The 19,173-nt window shown below is 53.8% G+C and overlaps 1 protein-coding gene across 1 annotated transcript; it reads right to left on the bottom strand.

The window, feature by feature from the left end:
• Nucleotides 1–304: 304 nt before the first annotated feature.
• CAVIN1 (caveolae associated protein 1) lies at nucleotides 305–18,103 on the bottom strand. Its single transcript, XM_084496302.1, has 2 exons — nucleotides 17,497–18,103; nucleotides 305–3,111 (listed from the first exon to the last, which is right to left on the bottom strand). Exons 1-2 carry the CDS (start codon nucleotides 17,914–17,916, stop codon nucleotides 2,446–2,448), a joined length of 1,086 nt encoding a protein of 361 aa, XP_084352428.1. The 5' UTR covers nucleotides 17,917–18,103; the 3' UTR covers nucleotides 305–2,445.
• Between the last annotated feature and the right edge of the window lie 1,070 nt (nucleotides 18,104–19,173).

Here is a 19,173-nt window from a genome sequence, read left to right as displayed (position 1 = left end):
CAGCGCCGTGACGTCAGCGCGCGGCCCGCGGCCGCCGCCACCGCCTCTTAAAGGGGCCGCGCCCTCACCGGGGGGAACCCTGGGGGGCCCACAGCGACCCCGCCCGGGGCACCGGGGCAGCACCGGGGTGGGAGAGCCACGAAGCCACGGGGCCTGCGGGGGGGAACCGAGCCTTGACGAGGCTTGGCTGCCCTGCCCGGGCTCCCCCGGGGTCTTTCGGTGGTCATGGGGGGTTCCCGGTGCCCCCCGGTGGGACGGGAGCCCCCCGGTCCGGTTGCGCTAGAGCGAGGCGGGAGGCTGGGGCTCGTAGAAAAGAGCTTTATTAGCGGGGCTGCTCGCCGGGAGGCAGCCGGAGGAAGCGGTTAGAGGCTGCAGCAGCCCCCCTGGGCGAGGGGGGGGCACGCGTTAAAAAAAATAATAATAAAAGTGTTGAAAAAATAACCAAAAACGCAAGAATTGGGGCTTTGGGGAGAGGAGTGTGGGGGTGGTGAACTGCCCGTGGTGGGCACAGCGGGAGCAGCGGCACGCGGGGCTGCCCGTCCTGGTCCCCGGGATGGGGATGATGTGGGACGGGGAGCCGGGGGGGTTGTAGGGCCAGGAGCTGGTTGGGTTGTAGGGCTGAGAGCCAGGTGGTCTGCGGGGTCCGGAACCGGTTGGGTTGTAGGGCCTGGAGGTGGTTGGTTTGTAGGACCGGGAGCCTGTGGATTTGTAGGACCGGGAGCCAGTTGGTTTGTAGGGCCCGGAGCCCGTTGATTTGTAGGACCGAGACCCAGTTGATCTGTAGGACCAGGAGCCGGTTGGTTTGTAGGGCCCGGAGACTGTTGCTTTGCTCCCACTGCCACGGGGAAACCTTCACCTCGCAGCCCCCATTCAGCCCACGCACCTTGGCCCCTGCCCGCAGCCGCCCCCCAGCCCCGCATCCCGGGGGTCTCCCGGGGCAGACACCTCGTCCCCTCGGGGCAGCAGGGCAGGACCCCCCCCTGGGGCTGGGGGCACCGGACAAGAAGAGGGGAAACGATGCGGAGAGGAAAAGCAAGTTTATCTATTTAGTGGGGCCAGCGGCAGCCGTCCCCGCTGCACGGGGAGGGGGGGAGCGGGCCGGGAAGGAAGGTGCTGAGCCCGGGGTGCTGAGCACAGCCCCGCACATCCCTCCCCTGCCTGCCGGGAGCAGCCCCGGTGTGTCTGCAGCTCCCCGGGGGCGAAGCTGCCGAAGGCGAGCGGCCTCCTGCCCTCCCCGTGGCTCCTGCGGGGCCGGGGCGATGCCGTGGTGCTGGCTGCGTGTGTGAGAGCCGGAGCGTGGCAGCCCCGGGGGGAACCGGGGCCGTGCCCGCGAGCTGCGGGGTGCAATGCGAGCGCTGCCGTGCTACAGGGGACGGAGCGAAGCCGGCGGTGGGGAAGCAGGAAACGGGGAGGGAATGAGCCTGAGCCCTGCCGGGACCCCTGGAGGAAGCAGGGGCTGAGAAATCCTCGAGGTGTCGGGGCTGCTCCCTGATGGTCGAGGCGCTGGCACACCCCAAACGCCTTCTGGCAACAAATTGCAGCCGCTGCTGGGATCTCCAGCACCACCGCCTGCCTTCGCCCTCTCCCCAGCCAGCCAGCAGGCACCTCGCTGCCTGCTGGCACCAAAAAAGAGGGGTACATCACCCCAGCTCTGCGTGCTCCCTGCCTCGGGGAGGGTTTTGGCAGGCAGCCCGTTACCCCAAGCACGGGAGCGTGCGCCCACCCTGCCTCTGCGAGGGCAGCGCTGCATGGAGCAGCAGCAGGAGGGGTCTGGGGGACGTGGTGGCAGCCGGGCTTCGTGGTGAGCCTGTCCCGGCACCGCCACGGGAGGGGAGAGCAGAGCAGACCCGCATGCGTGCCACGGGGCTCACACAGCTTCGCCCTCGCTCTGCAAACCCCCAGGATTTGCTCGGGTCTCCCCTCCTGCAGCGCGGAGCCGTGCTGCCCCCAGAGGTGGCCGCTCAGCCTGGTGGGGGGCGCTGGGGTGCGGTGGGCTGGGCAGGGTGCTTGGCACGAAGCTTTCTTGACACCAGGGCTTTGCTCTCAGAGGCACTTGGGTTTTCCAGGTGTACAGCCGTTGTTATCTTGGTTTTAGCACTCTCTCCAGCTGGGCTGGGTCCCCGTCGCTCAGGGCTCGTCTTCAGGGCCGGTGGCTGGAAGGCTCTCACGCAGGCCTGTGGCAGGAATGGTCTCCGAGGGTGATTTGACGTGTGTAAGAAAAAAAAAAAACAAAAAACAGTCCCATGTTCCTAGTGTTCCTGTGTGCTAAAACTAAAATATAAAATACACCTCGTCCTAGCAGGCAGGGGATTGGCGTCGGCTCTGCGGGGTAGTAAAGAGGCATGGTGTACACATCCCCCGGGGCACCGGGGCGGAGAGATCTCAGAAGGTGACTGGTTCCGTGGTCAGCCGTCCGTCCGCAACCCTTCCGCGCTGCCGCGGGTGCTACTCACTGTCACTCTTGTCCACCAGTACCGCGTCGGACTCCTCGGTGATCTCCAGCAGCGTGTGCATCTCGGGGCTCTCCCCACGCATCAGATCCGAGTTTTCTCCCTCCTCTCCGCCGACCTCCACCAGCTCCGTGGCTTTGACTTCCACCTCGCCCTCTCGTATCTTCTTGACGTGGAAAGTGAAGGGCGGCACTTTGTAGACGGCCGTCTTGGACCTGGCGTAGATGGTGTGGTCGGGGGTGAAGGACTTCCGCAGCTTGTCCCGAGAGGTCTTCATCTTCTCTCTCCTCTCGTTAGTCACAATCTTGGTGCCCAGTTTGTTCATCCTCTTCTCCAGGTTGTGGCGGGTCTTCTCCAAGTTGTGGCGGGTCTTCTCCAGGTTTTCCTTGGTCTTTAGCTTAGTCTTCTCCATCTTCTCCTTTGAGAAGGCCTTCTTAAAGTCATCCACTCTCTTCATGCCGCTCCTTTTGATGCGCTCTGCCCTTGACTCTTCGATAATCTCCTCGATCTCCACCTCCTCATCCGAGGAGAGCTGGATGTGATCCTCCTCCGCGTGGTCCTCGCCAGCCAGCACCTCCTCACCCTCGCCTTCCTTCTCTTGCTTCTCACCCTCCTTCAGGGACTTGCTGATGCTCAGCTTCGATGGGAGCTTCACTTCATCCTGCAAGACACAGAGCGGAGCCAGTGAGACACGCACCCAGCCTCGCCAGCCCCCGCCGCGCTCCGTGGTGCTGCCGAGCACAGCGACAACTCACGGCCGAGCAAACCCAGGCAGCCTCCGACCCGGGCTCATCCTCTCCATCACCTGATAAATGACTCTAAAGAGGATCAGCTCTGTCCCACTGCATCTTACGGCTCTGCTGTATTCCAGCTCCCGTACACCTCTCTGCGCACGCAGGGCTGCTTCCAAACCCATCACTCACCCCAGCTGGGCGAGAGGAGGCAGGCGAGCACCGGGACTGGAGACGTTTCCCTTCCTCCTCTGCCCCTGCCACAGCCCCGTCCCTGCAGCTTCATCCTCATCCCAGAGCCCCTGAGTCCAACAGGCTCCGGCTGCTGCTCGGATCCCCACACGCAGAGGCTGCTCTGCCCATGGCCCACGCCACAGGACAGGGGCATGGGGAGGACGAGGCAGCAGGACAAGCCATGGAGAATCCCTAACCCTGCAAACAGCAGGGCAAAACCAGAGCCTCCCAGTTCCTTCCCGCTGCACGCCATCCCTCTCCCTTGCAAGAAGCAAGAGGGACAGCCCAGGAATCCTGGCTGCTCACCCCGAAAGCTGCACAAACCTGCAGGCAGGGCAGGGCAGAGCTGCCCTGCAAGGCACACGCTGCTGCTGCTGCTGCGGCTCTGGGGCTGCATCTTCCCCCCCGCCCCAAGGCTCCTGCAGCAAAAGAGGGATGGAGACGGGCAGCAGGAGCCTGGGAGGAACTGCCAGGCATTGTTTGTAGCCCTGCAGCTCACAGCTCAGCGTGCCGGAGCACAGCACACCTCTGCTGTGCACCTAAGAAGCTCCCAGCAATGACACTCGTGCGTGGGAGCAGAGACCGGGAGCTGGAGCCATCGAAGCACTGGGAAGCTGTCACGGAAAGCTCCCAAACCCAGGGCTCCTGCCTCATTCCTGCCTTTCCAGCCCTGATCTCTTGGCTGGGACCCCTCCAGGGTGAAGGACGTGAGCTGTGTCTGCCCGGTGGGCATACAGGCTGCAGCCACAGCTCTTACACAAGCTGCTGAAGCATCCTCAGCCCCTCTGCCACGTTGTGCTCCCCTGCGCCTTCCCCTCCCCATCAACCCAAACCCTTCCCGCAGCTCATCTTCTCCTCCCAGTTCTCCCAGTGCCCATCCCAGTGCAGTGCTGGGCTGCAGGTGGCAGCACAATCCAGCCCCGGGCACGTCGCCCAGCCTGGCCTCGACCCCTGGGTCTGCGCTCAGCCTTTCCCAAGGCCTGCAGGGATCCAGATGTGGGGCTGGGCCATCCCCCGGGACGGAGCCTGCAGCCCTGTTTTTCCCATTTCAGCACTGGGGAGGTCGGTCGGGGCTCTGTCTGAGCCTGGATCCAACGGAGGCAGAAGCAACAGGTCCTGAGGCTCAGCGGGGTTACGCGGTCTCTGCTGGGGACAGGAGGCAAATTCATTCAGCTTCTCCGCTCCCCTGGGTCAGCCAAGTCCGTGATCCCCGTGGCAGAGGACAAGCGTGTGCCCAGGAGAGGCACTCGGGCCAGGAGAGGGGCACAGGTCTGGGGTGGGATTGGTTTTCATCCGAGCAGCACATAGCGTGCGGCCCTGCCGCAATGAATCACCTCGGTGTTCCCAGCGCAGGCTGGAAATAGCCCCTCACTGTACAAAGCCTCGCAGCTGCGGGGCTGCAGCCCGCGGCCCACAAATTTATTGCCCGAGTTGTTTTAACCTACGGAGCTGGGAGGGCCAGGCGGGGAGCAGTGAGCCGAGCGCTGCCAGAAAGCCAGCAGCAAGGAGGCACGGCCTGCCCTCACCCCCAGCGTGCACGGAGAGGAGTCGGCGGGGTTGAGATCGGGAGAAAACTCAGCGGGGCTGAGATCTGGAGAGGACTCCGATGGATTGAGAGCTGGAGAAGACGACGGGAAAGCAGGACACCCAGGTGCCACTCGGCTCTGGAGGGGACAGGGGGCCCAGCACAACACCGGCTGTGGCCACTGCACCGCAAGCCAACGAGCCACGCAGATGTCAAGGGCGAGGACATGCCGGTCATCACACATCAAAACAGCCCCTGGGGGCAGGTCCCAGACCTGTTTCTGTGCAGGTTTCTTCAGTGCTGTCTCTGCGCCAGCCCGGCGGGCCTGCGGTGGCTGGGGACGTCGCGACCCCTCGTGCGGTGCCAGAAGGGACAGCGTGTTCGCACGCCACGCCAATGGAATGCGAACGTCGGATGTTTTCGGTTGTTTTCTCATTCTTCCCCCAAGAACAGCGCTGCTCCTTGGGCAAGCAGGTCTAGAAATGAGAGGGGATCTGAGGACAAGTGTGTGAACGGTGACAAGTCAGCGCCACGGAGCAGCTGGCTCAGCGAAGGCGAGCGGGGTCGCAGTGTCCGTGGTCAGAGTGCGACGCCTGGGGTCCCGTTCCTGGATTTGATTTGAACAGAAAGCTGCAGTGGACAAGGCTCTTCACCCCCCGAAACCTCGGCTCAGGTCTCAGCTGCTTTCTGGAGGTTAAGGTGACGCAGCCAACATGTGTTTTCTCCATTTGGTTCGCCGCTCCAGGAGAAAACAATGCCCATGCTCTCCAGAGAGCCGGGTCAGGCCGGAGTAAATTCCCACCGCTAGGAAGCAGGGACCACGTCCTCCACAACAACACCTGCTGGAGCAATCCCCGAGACTCGCGCAGCCCCTGGCCCCACGGAGCCAAGAACATCAGGAACTCCAGCACTTCCTTCCCTCCGTGTCAACACAATGAGCCAGAACAAAGGCATCCCCTGCTCCCCCTGGCACGACTGTCACTGGAAATGGGCCATATCCTGCGCGCTGCGATGCCTATCGGCCCCTTGTTAACTCCAGAGCATGTGCGTCCAAAAAGAAACACCAGCACAAAGCCCCCACGCCTGCCACGTAAGATAACCGCCTTCCTTGGTGTTGGGACCATCCAATTTTGTCTTCTCACTGATTTTTTTCCAATGAATGGGTTGCAGAGGCAGCTGTGATGTCCCTCCCGACATCCACCTCAAGTTGCTCCCCTCGTGGCCTTGGCGGTTCCCCCTGGGCAGCCTCACTCCGGAGCTGGGGTGAAGGTGCCGCTCTCGGCAGCCCATCCCATTGCACTCTGAGAAGAGCAGCTGCCTAATTCCCTAATTTGACCCTAATTCCCCCAGACCGTACCCATTTACAGCCCAGAGGCGCTGCGGACTCAGCCTCCGCACCTCTCTCGGGGCACCCTCCTGCTCAGTCTCCGCACAGCTCTCTCCGTAAGGAGGATCCCACACCCCAACCCCAACCCCAGGCCGTTTCCTAGAGCTCACCTCCAGCTGTGTTTGGGGAACCCTTTGCAATTCTCCCCCGTTCCCTTTCCAGCAGGGCCTGAAAATGAAGCCAGGGTTGCCAGGGGGCACCGTGCCCACTGCAGGGCCTTCAGGCCAGCTTGAGGGCTCAGGACAGCACCTCTCTTTTTTATGATTTCTGGTACAATTCCTACATTTCTTCCCCTTTCTCTTCTTCTACCTGACCTGGTAGATAGCCAGCTGGAGGACAGCTACTGGATTCTCAGCAGCGTTTCGTTTGGGTCGCTTTCCCGACTTGACATCCCCCTGCTCCACGCCGTGACAGCAGCGAGGGACAATGGGGATCTGCAGGAACAATCAGGAACCATCCCGGGTCCATGGGTGGCTGCCGCGCAAATCCCTGCTCAGGGCAAGGCTCTGTGCTGCGTGCGCTTTGCTGCGCTCATGACCCATCCAGACGAGCCACATTTTTAACAGCAGGCATTCCAACCGCTCTATTTTTACTGGGAAAACGCTGACCCTTGAAGTGGGCGAGCCCAAAGCCCTGGCTCTTGGCATCCCTGCGTGGTGGGGTGTTCGAACGCCCCCTCCCCATCGCCAGATGCAAACCAACCATGGTCTCTGAGGCAGCCTGAGGCCAGCTGGCACAAGGACAGCGGGTAAACAAGATTTCGCAGCAGATTTTTCTCCCGAGACAACAGAAATCTTCCCGCTCTGTGCACGCAGCACGGGTACGCCCAGCACCGTGCGCCTGTGCATGTGCTGAACCGAGCACCGAGCTCCTTCCAACCCGACGTGCTCCATGGAAAGGTTCAGCTCCGGCTCCGGTTTACCCGTTCCACTTTACTTGTCCCCCTTTACAGCCTGCCACCCCAAATCTGACACGTGTGGCTGCACTGTCCCTATGGCACGGAGCTCCCCGGGGAAGCAGCTCGCTTCGGGACGCTCCCTGCCCGCTCGCACAGCCCGTGGGACCGGCAGCCTGCCCGCCTGGAGACCCGGGGGCACCCAGGAGGGGCTCGTGCACCGACCCCAGCTGGCTGCCAGCTGGCAGGGGGCTGAAGCGCTCCGTGTTGGTTCTGCTTCAAGCAGTTCAAAGCTGCTCGATCTCCGCTCTGCTCCGCTAAGTGGGCTTTTTGATCTGACTCGGTTTTGGAGCCCCGAGTTCCCTCGCAGTGAGTCAGCCGCCGGCCCGTTCGGGCCCTGCACATTCCTCCTGGTTGCCACAACACAAGTAAACACTGCCCTTGTCACCCGCGGGGCAATGAGACACAAAGCTGAGCTGTATTCCCAGCCCTGCAGAGCTCCTGAAGGGCTGCGGAATCGCCAACAGACCTGGGGAATGCTCCCGAAGCTCCTGAAGGGGCCCTGGATTGCTGTTGGATAGAGGCTCGTTTTATCAGCATGTAAAAAAATAATAAAAAAAAAAAAAGAGCCCCAGCACTCCCAGCCGGTCCGATCTCCAGTTTGGAGGTTTAATGGAAGGACTGAGGCATTTTTCACACGCGCATGCTAATCACATCTGCAACTCATTTCGTTCAGCTATTTTTACACAACTGCAAGAGCACACGGGGTTGGGTTTGGTCGACATGCAGCTGGAACATGCAGAACACGACCCGCTCGCATCCCCCCCATCCTCCTGTGACCAAAAGGGGCCGATCCTGGCTGGCGGTGGCTGAGCCTGAGCTTCCTGCACCCCCTGCGCCCTTCCCCTGCCCACCCAGGGCAGGGCAGACAAGCTGTGGCCCGGGGGAGGCTGCGGGAGGAATTACAAGCATCTGGGCAGAAGGCAGCCTTCCAGGTCAGGCTGAGCCCTGCCAGAGAAGGACAAGTTGTGCGCTCCCACAGCCGCACGACCTGCATCCTCTGAGGATGCTCTGCTGGGCTGACCTGCCACCAGCATCCAGGGAAGGGGGATTGAGGGATTTCTGCATATCAGCAATGCCTGATGGCCACCTAGGAGAGCTCGGGGACCTAAAGATGCCCTGCGTGGAAGAGAGGAAGGCTGGGCTTTCTTCTTTCGGCACCTTGCTTGGCAAAGGCTTTTACGTGGGAGACAATTGCGTTCAGACTCCTGTTGTATCACTAAAGATAACTGCAGGGTTTTGTTTGCTTCTCAGTTTAGATATCTTGTCTTGAAAAGGAAAAGTTTTCACTGGCAGCTTCTGCCAGATCCCCAGATTGCTGCGCTGAGTTCACCTTTGCCTGGCTCCCTTTCTGGTCCTTTCCCCTACAACGCAGTGGCCGTACAACCCAGCCCTCCGACAGGACAGCGTGTCACACAACAGTGAGAAACACAAAATTTCACCCCCAGTGCAGGCAGCTGGACATTGAGATGTTCTCTCCAGCAGCCACACAACAAAAAGAAGCACAGCAGGGCACTGCACCACCACCAGCCGACTCCAAACCATTTCACAAACACCCATAAAAAACCTTACAGCGAGTCTGAGGAGGTCGGTATGATCAGGTCTGGATTTCAGAGGGAGAAACCAAGGCTCAGAAAACGGGAAGGATTTGCCCAGCCCCTGCACGACTAACGGGGCCAACAGCACCTGGCTGCCAGTCCTCTGTGCAAGCCGTCCGGCAGTGCCTCCCTCCCTGACGGCAGAGGTAGCATGAGAAAAGTCCTGTAATGCCTGAGAGAAAAAGACAGCTCCTCAGCTCCCGTCCTAACACTGGCAGCAGCATGCAGCGAACAGCGAGCGGATTAGTCGACAAGCAGAGGCACTTCTGGCAGCTGCAAGGATCAGCCTTGCGGGTCTACAGGCTTGCAGCAGCCTCAGCTAGGCGGGGAAGGCGAAAGCGCTGGAATTAGCAGCTTGCAGAGGTTCAGGAGAGGTTCAAAACAATCTTCAGGGGTTCTCCTCCGAGGCCCTAAGACTGCTGCCTCCTCCCATGTCTTCTGCTGGGCTGGGCCACGGCACTTTGGGCAGCGCGGGCGGAGGGAAGAGTTCCTGGAGAGGGCTCAGAGGGCAGTCCCTGGCGCAGGCTCGCAGGGTACGCTCTGCATCTTCGCGGGCTGAGGTGAGGAAAACGGCATTTCAATGGCCGGTGGAAAGGAACCACAGTGGAAAAACTTACTGTCTCCCCGCTGGCCGATCTGGTTAGGAATATTGCCAACAAACGTAACCCTGTTAGTGTAAGCGCAGGCAGAAAGGAAAGGCACGGCGGGATTTAGCAAAGGGAGAAGGCAGGCAGCAAAATGTGACAGAAAAGACAGTCAGCAAAGATTTATGAGAAGAGTATCTTCCTCTACCTCACAACAAGCCCTAGGAAACGCAGAATCCCTGCTGTGATTTCGCACGAATTGTGTGATTAAATGCTGCTTTCAGGTCAGATTCTGGTCTTTTTTCACACTGCTGTTTAGAGTGGTTTGAGGTAAGTTATGCTGGCGACATCCCCACTTTGTTGGGGTGTAGCCAAAACCAGAGTGTGTTTCGATGTGTGAGATTCTGAAAAGACAGAGGCTGTAAAAGCCTGTAGCTGTTAACTCAAACACACGGGCTGGAGAGATGGAAAAAGCCGTGTGTGCTTCCAGAATCATCCACCCGGCTTTGTCAGAGCACTGACAATGCCCTGAACCAACTGGACAATGCCCAGCAGCTCAGCCAGCTCCGCTCAGCGACGCAGCAAACACGCTCCCCGCAACATCGGAACCTCTCTCGTTTGCTAAACACATCCTGGGGACAGCGGGTGGCCACTCAGCAGACCTAGGAGTAGCTGGCATGTGAAATAAACCCCTCCAAAATGCAACGAGCTTGGCTTTGACTCTTACGTTCCAAAAGTCGGATGGATTTTATCTCCAATAGTGTCACAAGAGATCCAGAAAAAGAGAAGCTTTGAATCATTTGCAAGAAGACAACTGAGCGCTGCAGTGAGAAGTTACCAGGACGATGCTGCTGAGACCAAGGAAAAGCTCTAAAATATGAGGGGAAACAGCAAAATAGGTTGAGATTAGATAAGTGTTAAAGGGACAAACTAGTTCCTTCTCAAGCAGCATCCCCCTGACTGGCAGAAGCCGTTCTACCCTCTGTAATTCTGGGCATTGTGCAATCTTTCTGGCACCGTTTTCGAGCGAGCATCTCTAGTTACGCTGTGTCCTAGAAGTTATCTCTTAAAAGGCCGTATCTTCTTCATTAGCTGGTGAGAGCGAGCAGCTTGGTACAGGCGCTGGAGCAAGCTCAAACTTGATGGTGAAGAGCCAGGGAGGAACGGTGCAGGGAGTCCTCGCTGCGAAGGAGGCTGTGTTTGGAAAAAATGCTTTTGCCTAACAGTGAGTCAGAAGAAAGGCAGGTCTGTAGGAAACAGCCAAATAAATAGACTGCGGAGAGAAAAGGCTTTTTTTTTTTTTCCTCCCTGTCAGAAGAAAAACGTTTTGATTCTATTATCAGTCTGTTTGCACAACTGGCTCCTCCCGGATAAACCTGTCCCAGCTGATTAATAACTCCAGACCTATTTCTGAACAGCAAACCAATAAAGATGGGGCTTGCCTTGCAGATGATAGGCAGATGGATCGGTGCTGATACTGACATTTGCATCCTCACGTGCCAGGTACAGACTAAACATCCTGAGACTTTTTGTTCCAAATATCTGATTTTCCCTAACTGACACGGAGCATCTTTGTCTCTGGTCTTTGTCTTATCTCGCAGCTGGACAGCGCTGGGCAGGATTCCTCAGATACTTCATAACTTGTAGAAAATCTTCCAGAACTAAGAGGACAACGTTATCCTAAACAGGAAAAAGAAGGCTGAGCGTGTTGCCTCAAAGCCTAGGAGGCAGTACCATGCTTTATGCCAGTCACAGATGCATCAGAGTGGAAACTGCATCCATCTCTACTCACTGCTTGGTTACAAACAGCATTTTGTGCTTCTGACCAGTGCAGCAGAGCAAGAAGCAGCTTCCACGAAGACGCAGGAAAAACCCACAATGAGCTTTTTGGAAAAATGGCTCTCTTGGAGCTTAGCCTCTCGCTCCTTGCACCCGCAGAGCCCTGCAGAAAGGAGCGTGCCCTGCCTGGAGCTGGGCTGGAGCGAGCGCGCTCTGACTCAGCCACGAGCAGCTCAGAGCCTGTCTGTGAGTAATGCTGGAGGACGCAGGGGAAGCTTGCCAACTAGCACGTCGTGCTTACTCCAAAGCATGAGAGCAACTAAAATGGGAGAAAGGGAGATAATATGCGGGAACACTGCTTCGTGCATGATGCTTGCATCCCTTCCAGTGTCCTGCAGGGCCCGTTGCACCAAGCAGCCTCCACCACCAACTGGTCGGACTCCCTTCCAGAGAGGGGCGCAGGCTGAGCACAGGCCGGCTTCTTGAACCCTTTTGACTTCTAATCCCAGACCTGCAAACTGGGTTACACGTGGCCTCGATGGGTTGATTTGTGTCTGCTAAACACTCTCATCTAGCTTATGACTGGGAAAATGAACTGCGATCTCACTGGAAATGAGCACACCGGCCACCTTGCCCAGTGAGCACTGCGGGCAAATTCTGCTCTGGGTTATTCTGCTGAGTGCAGCGGCCCTGCTGGCATCACAGACACAGTGACAAATGCTCAGGTCCACTGCTGGAAGGCACAAGAGACGCCTGCGAGAGGAATATGTGATTAGAAGGAATATTACCTTTGGTTTTATTTTTATGAGCCACTGAAAATCAAATCTAACCCTATCTCAACTGGCCGAGAAACCTCTGGCCCTTTGCTCTGAGATGATTTATTGCTGCACAGCTCAGTGTGTGACTGTAGTGCTGAAAGGGTTTCAGCAAAACAAACAGCCCTGGCACTAGCTGCTTATAAATAATACCTGAGTGATGAAATATTAATGAGGTTGATTCCGAGCTGCAACAGAGGAACCCATGATCCAGAGCTGTCTTTTGGTAGAAAGACTGACAATTTGCACTGAGGAGAACCCTGGAAATGAGAGCCATTAACATCTTGAAATCCTTCAGAGGCACAGTCTCCTCTGAACTATTATCATGGGACTCTTATAATTCAGCAACACACAGAGAATATGCAGGCATCGTTGCCCATCAGGATGCCAACACGGTGCCCTTACCATGGAGAGAGAACACAGCTGAATTCGGGGCTGCAGCCCAAAGGAAATGACTGGAACAATATTTCCCCCCTTCCCCTCGGCTGGCATTTTTTCACCTCTCATTTTGCTGCTTCTGTGGCCAAAAGCAGAACAAAAGTGAAGATACAACAGCTTTCTGGGCTGATATTCGCACAGCAAAGATGCCGGTAGTTGGGCAAACTGCACTGAATCCAAGCTCTGTCAGGCACACGGGCTGTTATTTGGGACAGCAGATCACTCTGGTTATCACAAACCGTCTGCTGTCCTTAGCCTCATACGGTTTTCATTTCGGAACAACTAATTTGAAACAAAACCGTGGCTGGGGGCAGCCGAAATGCTGCTGAGGATGGGGAGAAAAGCAGCAGCCCCGGGGAAGTTGGGTGCAGCTGCTGCAGAGGCAGGAGCTGCCTGTGCTGCCGTGGCTCTCCTCACCAAACCCCAAGCCCCACGCTCTGCTTTGGGGATCGTAGCCCCCAAAAAGCTCAGATCTGGCTTCCGAATCCTCCACAGCAAGGCGTGGGTTTGAAATTCATCCCTCCTCCCTGGGATCCTACTGCTGCCGTCCGTATAAGGCCCACAGGAGGCACAAAAAGCCAAGCTGTGCTATTTATACCTCCCCGTGCAGCCCTACCTACCCCGCTCATTGTGCCGCCGGCGGTCACTTTCGGCCCTGCTGCAGCAACCACCCGGCCCTTCCCCGGGAAACTCTGCTCCTTGTGGGGCTCCGAGGAGCTGCTGGGTTCAAACAATGAGCAGAGAAGTCCTGCAGGAGCTTCCGACCCTGCGAAACCATCCGGAATTGCTATTTCATATAAACGAAGCTGTACATCAGGAGCCAGACTCTCCCTAGAGCTCAGCTCCCACATAAGCCTCAAAATAAAGGACCGGCACATTTCAGAAACTCAACACCTAATGCGTGTGCCGAGGGCTGCAAGCAGTCAGACGTCTGGCTGTAAGAAAAGCAGGCCCTTGACATTTACAGGAATAGGTTTAATTGTCAAAAAAAAAAAACATTTGGAGGAAAAATCCCGTGCTTACATAACTGCTGACACGTGCTGCTCGTCAGATGAATGAGGCACAGCCTGGTTTGAGCGCACGGCTTTGTGCCTTAGGCTCCCATTATTTCACTGTGAACTGCAGTAACCAGCCCAGTTTCTTCTGTCTAAACCCAGGATATTTGGGATGAAGTCACTCCGTTTTGTTTTCATTAGCAGCCACTCTAACCGGATTTGATACTTTGGTGTCCCAGTTTCTCTGCAAGGCAGGAGCCTGGGACAGGAGGCACAAAAGGAGTCCTGAGGAGCTCTGTACGTGCTGCTAACAAACACACGCAGTCATCCGACAGCAAACGTTTTAGGAAGGAAAGTCCTGATTCTGATAAGAATGCTGAACTTCTGTTCACATGAGTGTTGTCACCTTTTTTCAGTAGCCTCATTTTCAGAACCAGAAGATGTGGCAACTTGGAGGAGTTTTGTTTTTGTTTTTTTTTTCCAGTTTCATTCTCAAGGATCTAATTGCCCAAGCTAAGTCCGTAGGAAAAGTCTTACCTCGGCAGAGATCAGAGCAGCCCCTGACAAAACCAGGCCAGAGTGTATTTCAGAAAACAGGCAAAGGCGAGTGTGCCTCCATCTGTCGCTGCAGGCGATGTCTGTAACCGTTCTGTTTAATGCCTGGCATTAAACATTCTGTTTAAGGCCTTAGCAGGCCCCCACGGACGGGATTTTCAGTACTGTACTTTTTGCCCCAAAGTCTGAAACGAACGCAGACGCGCTTTAGGCTCATCTCCACAGGTCAAGCCAAACACAATTTGATTTTCACTTCTTCCTAAGCTAACAGCTAGCAAAATCTAACGCTTGCATACAGTTTGACCTCTTCTCTCAAGGTGCCAAAAGGTCTTATTTGCACTCCTGAAATAGTCCCTTCCATAGCTGCTGGAGACTCAGCATTCATCGCTGAGAGAAGAACCAAAAATCTATAACCTGGAAAGAGCTGATTTGTCTGTAACACCTTTTATTTCTTCAGACCTTAGAATCGTGCAATATTAGATCTGTTTAGAGCATGACGACTGTTCTGCTCAGCTACCTTGCTTGAAAATAGCCGTTGCTGTTTTTATGTAATATCTGATGTCTCGAGTTTGTCTCGTTGTCCAAAAGAGAAGACTAATAAATCTTTGCATTTTTATCCACAGCAACTGACAATGCAATTACACATGGAAGTTAATCACAGCTTTCCAAAGACATTTTTTTTAAGTTAGAAAGTAGTAATAACGTTGTTCCCCATGACAGAACTGATTAAATTACATAACTTAAACCTTGAAAGGTGGTTGGATCTTAAGAAGCGAAACGCTGAATTAGACAAAAGTTATTTTGTACTTTGGCAGTTTCTTTGTTTTTATGATAGACACGGTTAAGAAAAAAATGCAATTTCCACATTTAAAACCCCAGGGTGCAGCCCACTGCAAAGCGTTGGTTTTATAATACTGTTAATACACTGCAAATATTTCATTATTAAGACTGAAACACAGGAGGATATTAGTAAATGGGTAATCTGGGCATAATCAGTAAGGCTTCTTGCAACAAACAGCATCGTCTGATATCAGTAAAGCAGCACAACGTCATCCTTGGTTTGATAAATGCCTCTACGATGTATACACAAAAACTACCACGTCTATCCTTGTCGAGTTTTGCTATTTAAATGCACTAGAATAATCTGTTCTGCATAATTCCAGACAAAGTACCACTCTTGTCATTGATATGCCTAGAATTACTGGCAGTAATAAAATGTACAGATGAATAAATCAATACACAAAATTGTAACCTGTTGTTTTGGCAAATCCCTGCAATTCCCAGTCAGCCTGTGTTAGAAATTTCTGAAGACTGGCATCTCCATAACCACAGTAAGATGCAAACTCTACAAACGCTGTTGTCCCAGGAAAAAAACAAGGTAGGATAAATCTCCCCAAAGCCTAAAACAAAACTTCCCAAATCCTCCCAAATGTTTAACTTCCATAGAATAGAAGGTTTCCACCAGTAAGAGCGACTCTTACATCCAACAGATGATTTTTCCTTACACTGAGCCACACCGTCTGGGTTTCCATACAATGAAAATCTCGTAGTGACCTTTTTATGGAGTTCAATCTGCAGATTAATGCAGCTATGAAAAATAAATCAGTTTTCTATATGAGAAATAATCACTGTAGCTCTGAGACAGGCTGTAGACTGATGTAGTTTAGGAATATTTTCCTAAATTCTGTGTTTCTGTTGTATGCAGAGAGCAGTTACACTGCAGAGGACTGCAAGAACACATCACAATCGCTGAGGGGATTCCCTGTGGTCCTAATCCTGCAATCAAAATACTCGGTGCATGGGTCTGCCTTTGTCACAGCAACGCAGCACAAGAGTACTCTAGATAACAGCATTTGTTACTCAGTCACATTAATATTCTTATTGCCTAGCTCTTTCTAGTATTCACACATCAAAAACCCATCGTGGATTTTATTATAAAATCCCTGCTGCAGTTCCCCCTCATCTGATTCCCTCAGAAGTTGTTCTGGCCTCATTGCATCAGTGTCAGTTTTGCCCCTGGTTTCCTTTAGAAGCTGTTTTTTGGTTTTTGTTTTTTTAAATTCGAAGACAAATTTTACTCGACATTGATGAGCAACTCCAAACCAAAACGAACAGCTCACAAAATGACGATCTGCCAATATTTAGGATGCTTCCAAAGGACCCAGGAGCTTGCCAACTTCCTACCTATTTCCATAACCACAAGGAATGTTTTGTTTAAACAATTCCCTTCACTCTTCTCATTTTGTAACGTTTGTGGCTTCTGCAGGACATTTAGAGTTCTATCGTATTTTTCCACGGTTAGGTCCATCTTCCCAAAAAAGCCTTTAAAGAGCTTGCAATAAATAAAGCTAGTTAGGTTGCCCGCAGGATCTGAATATGCTCGCGTGTTTCAGCCTTTCAGGCACGATGAAACTACAAATGCTTAAGCTCTGATTCAGCGAGTTACACAGGCCCCACACTTGTTAGATTCCTGAGCCTATTATGATCAGCTCTCCCTTCAAACACTGTAGTGAGAAATGTTTTCCATTTTTTTTTCTGGTTTTCTTCTCTCTCTTCCCGGGATCAGCACCAGACACTTCTCTATTTGTCCCTGTCGCTGTCTAGTACTAACCCTGAGGCTTCTAGCTGAACCATTAACTATTTCACTCACTTTTCTTTCATGACCAATATGAGAATTTGCTCTGACAAGGATGACTAACTTCAAACAGGAAAGGAGAGAAACATATTCCTCCTTCTCCTCTTGTTTAATATTAAAGGAAAAATCCAACCCTTAACACGGGGGATGAACATGAAGCAAATTAAAGCTGTTACAGTAATTAGACAATAAGGGGACTCCAGACGTGCAGGTTACAGTAACGAGAACATGGAAATAGTTCAAACACAATGGCAAAGGCAGACCCAAGAACTAATGAGCTCATGCAATTGTTCTGTATTTTCTCTAATGGCTCTGTCCTAGCCAGTGAGATTAACCCCGGTGCCGGGGTTACTCTGTCTTGTTGTTATGAAATGCATGTCCCAAATCTGAAATATTACCGCTCTCCACGTAGCACTACACACGTTGCCCCTCAGTAGAAAACACGTTAGTGGACAGATTTACCACAGACCCCCCCCTGAACCCAGTGCATTCCTGCTTTTTGTTCGTTTGTTTGTTTGTTTGTTTTCAGTTAAGCAGCAAATCGGGTTATTTTGACACTCCTAGTCCCTTGCAAGAAGTGCTTAGGACCGTTCTCGCTGCTTTCATTAAAATTCCTGTTAAATGCAGCAACTCTGTCTTAGGACACACAGACGGCACTGAAACATGAATGGGAGCTATTTCAGACCCACCTCCCTTTGGAACAGCAGCCAGTCAGGGGAACTGGGGCGAGTAGTGGACCGTGCAGTGTGTCAGAGCCATCGGGAATGAAAACACCCACTGCCAGAACATAAAGAAGGCACGGAATAGCTCCTTACCTGGTAGATCATGACTTTGAAATTCCTGCGTTTCAAGAGCTCCGCTTCGTTGGCCTCCAGCTTCTTTATCTGCCCAGCTTGCTTCTCCAGGTTCTGCCGAACCGTCTTCACGTTGACGCTCACCTTGCGCACTTTTTCCAGCATCTTGTTCACGGTGTTACTGGTGGTGGTGTGCGCCTTCGTCAGCTTGGTTAGCTCTCCTTGGATGCTGGTCACTGCGCTATCCATCTCTTGCTGTCTCTCCTCCAACTGGGTTTGGGTCAGCTGGATCTGATCCACTGCCCCGATGATCTTGTCCAGAAGGGTCAGCACCATCACACCGTTGATCTGGTCTGATTTGATGGGTTCTTCGGGCGTTTGCTCCTCCGAGGCCTCGGAAGCGGTTGGTGGTTCGATGATCTGCAAAGTAGTATCCTCCATGATCGCTCGGCTAGCACAGCCCGGGGACGCTGTCACTGCAGGGAGAGAGAGGAGGGAAAACTAAACCCGAGTCTCAGCTAAACTCTGTGCTGGGAGACACGCCAGAAATGGAGAGCACAGTGTGCGGAGGTCTGTGCTGAAATTCAAATGGCACAGCTCTGCAAAGCTGTCCAGTGAAACTGCCCTGCAAAATTTTCCAGGCTTGCAGGTCATTGGCTGACTCCACCTCGGCTATATAAAAGGAGCCCGCTGCCAAATGCCTGATGACCCACCCTTTCTGAAATGATTAAAATAGTTGGAGGGGAGGCGATGGCTTTGCATGCAAACACAGGCACGGCTCAGCAAGGAATGCAAAGCTCTGGAACTCAAAAACCTCTTCTTTACCCTTAGTCTAGAGGCATGATAAGCAATGGGAGGAAAAAACAAAAAGCTTGAGCAAACGGCTCGGGAAGCTGCTGAAAAGAAAGAAACACCACAGCTGTATATGTTAAAGGAAGGCTGGGTTAAACAACTGCACGCGTTCAAGTTCAGCTGGAGAATTCAGATCTTTTGCCAACAGTTAGCATTTTTTCCAGGATTTTGAGAGCCTGATTTTCAACACTCTGTAAAAAAGCTGTAATTTGGATTGAGTAGTTACGGCACATAACTCCTGGGTCATAAAAACGCACGCTCCAGTGTGTGTGAATATAACAGCAGGAGTGCCCCTGGTGCAGGCAGAGTGCACCACAACTCCGAGCAGATTTAACGCAAAAGGAGTAAGAATAATTCACTCCTGAAGTGCAGCAGCTGGCCGCTCCTGCCTCAGAGCTGCGATCTCAGCTCTGCAACCCTCAGTCATCGACAAATCTAGTCACCAGCCCTAAATGCAGGGCACGCTCCAGCGTATGCCATACAAAAATTTACCTGTAAGTGCTCAAATACATCGTGCTACACAGGGCTTTATTGGTTGAACAAACAAACCAACAAAAACAAAGCAAAACTAAACAAAACAATCTATTTATTTCATAAATTAATAGAGCACAGAACGCTTTGGAAAACAAAGAGAAGGAATAACCCTTATTTTACTGACTTTTAACCTCGGGGCTGGCACAAGGTATGTTCTAGACTCTGACACAGCATAAGTTTACAGCTGGTGGGACCAGCATTGCCTGGGGACAACGGGGCAAGGAGACACTCGGGAGGAGCTCCTGGTGTCCACAACCCACTAAGACCAAGCACGGGATCACGAAGAAGGAAACCCCATGTCTTGGGAGCGAC

This window comes from Aythya ferina (genome assembly GCF_964211825.1).
Source record: "Aythya ferina genome assembly, chromosome: 23".
Lineage (NCBI taxonomy): Eukaryota > Metazoa > Chordata > Aves > Anseriformes > Anatidae > Aythya > Aythya ferina.
This window is presented reverse-complemented; position numbering and strand designations above follow the sequence as displayed.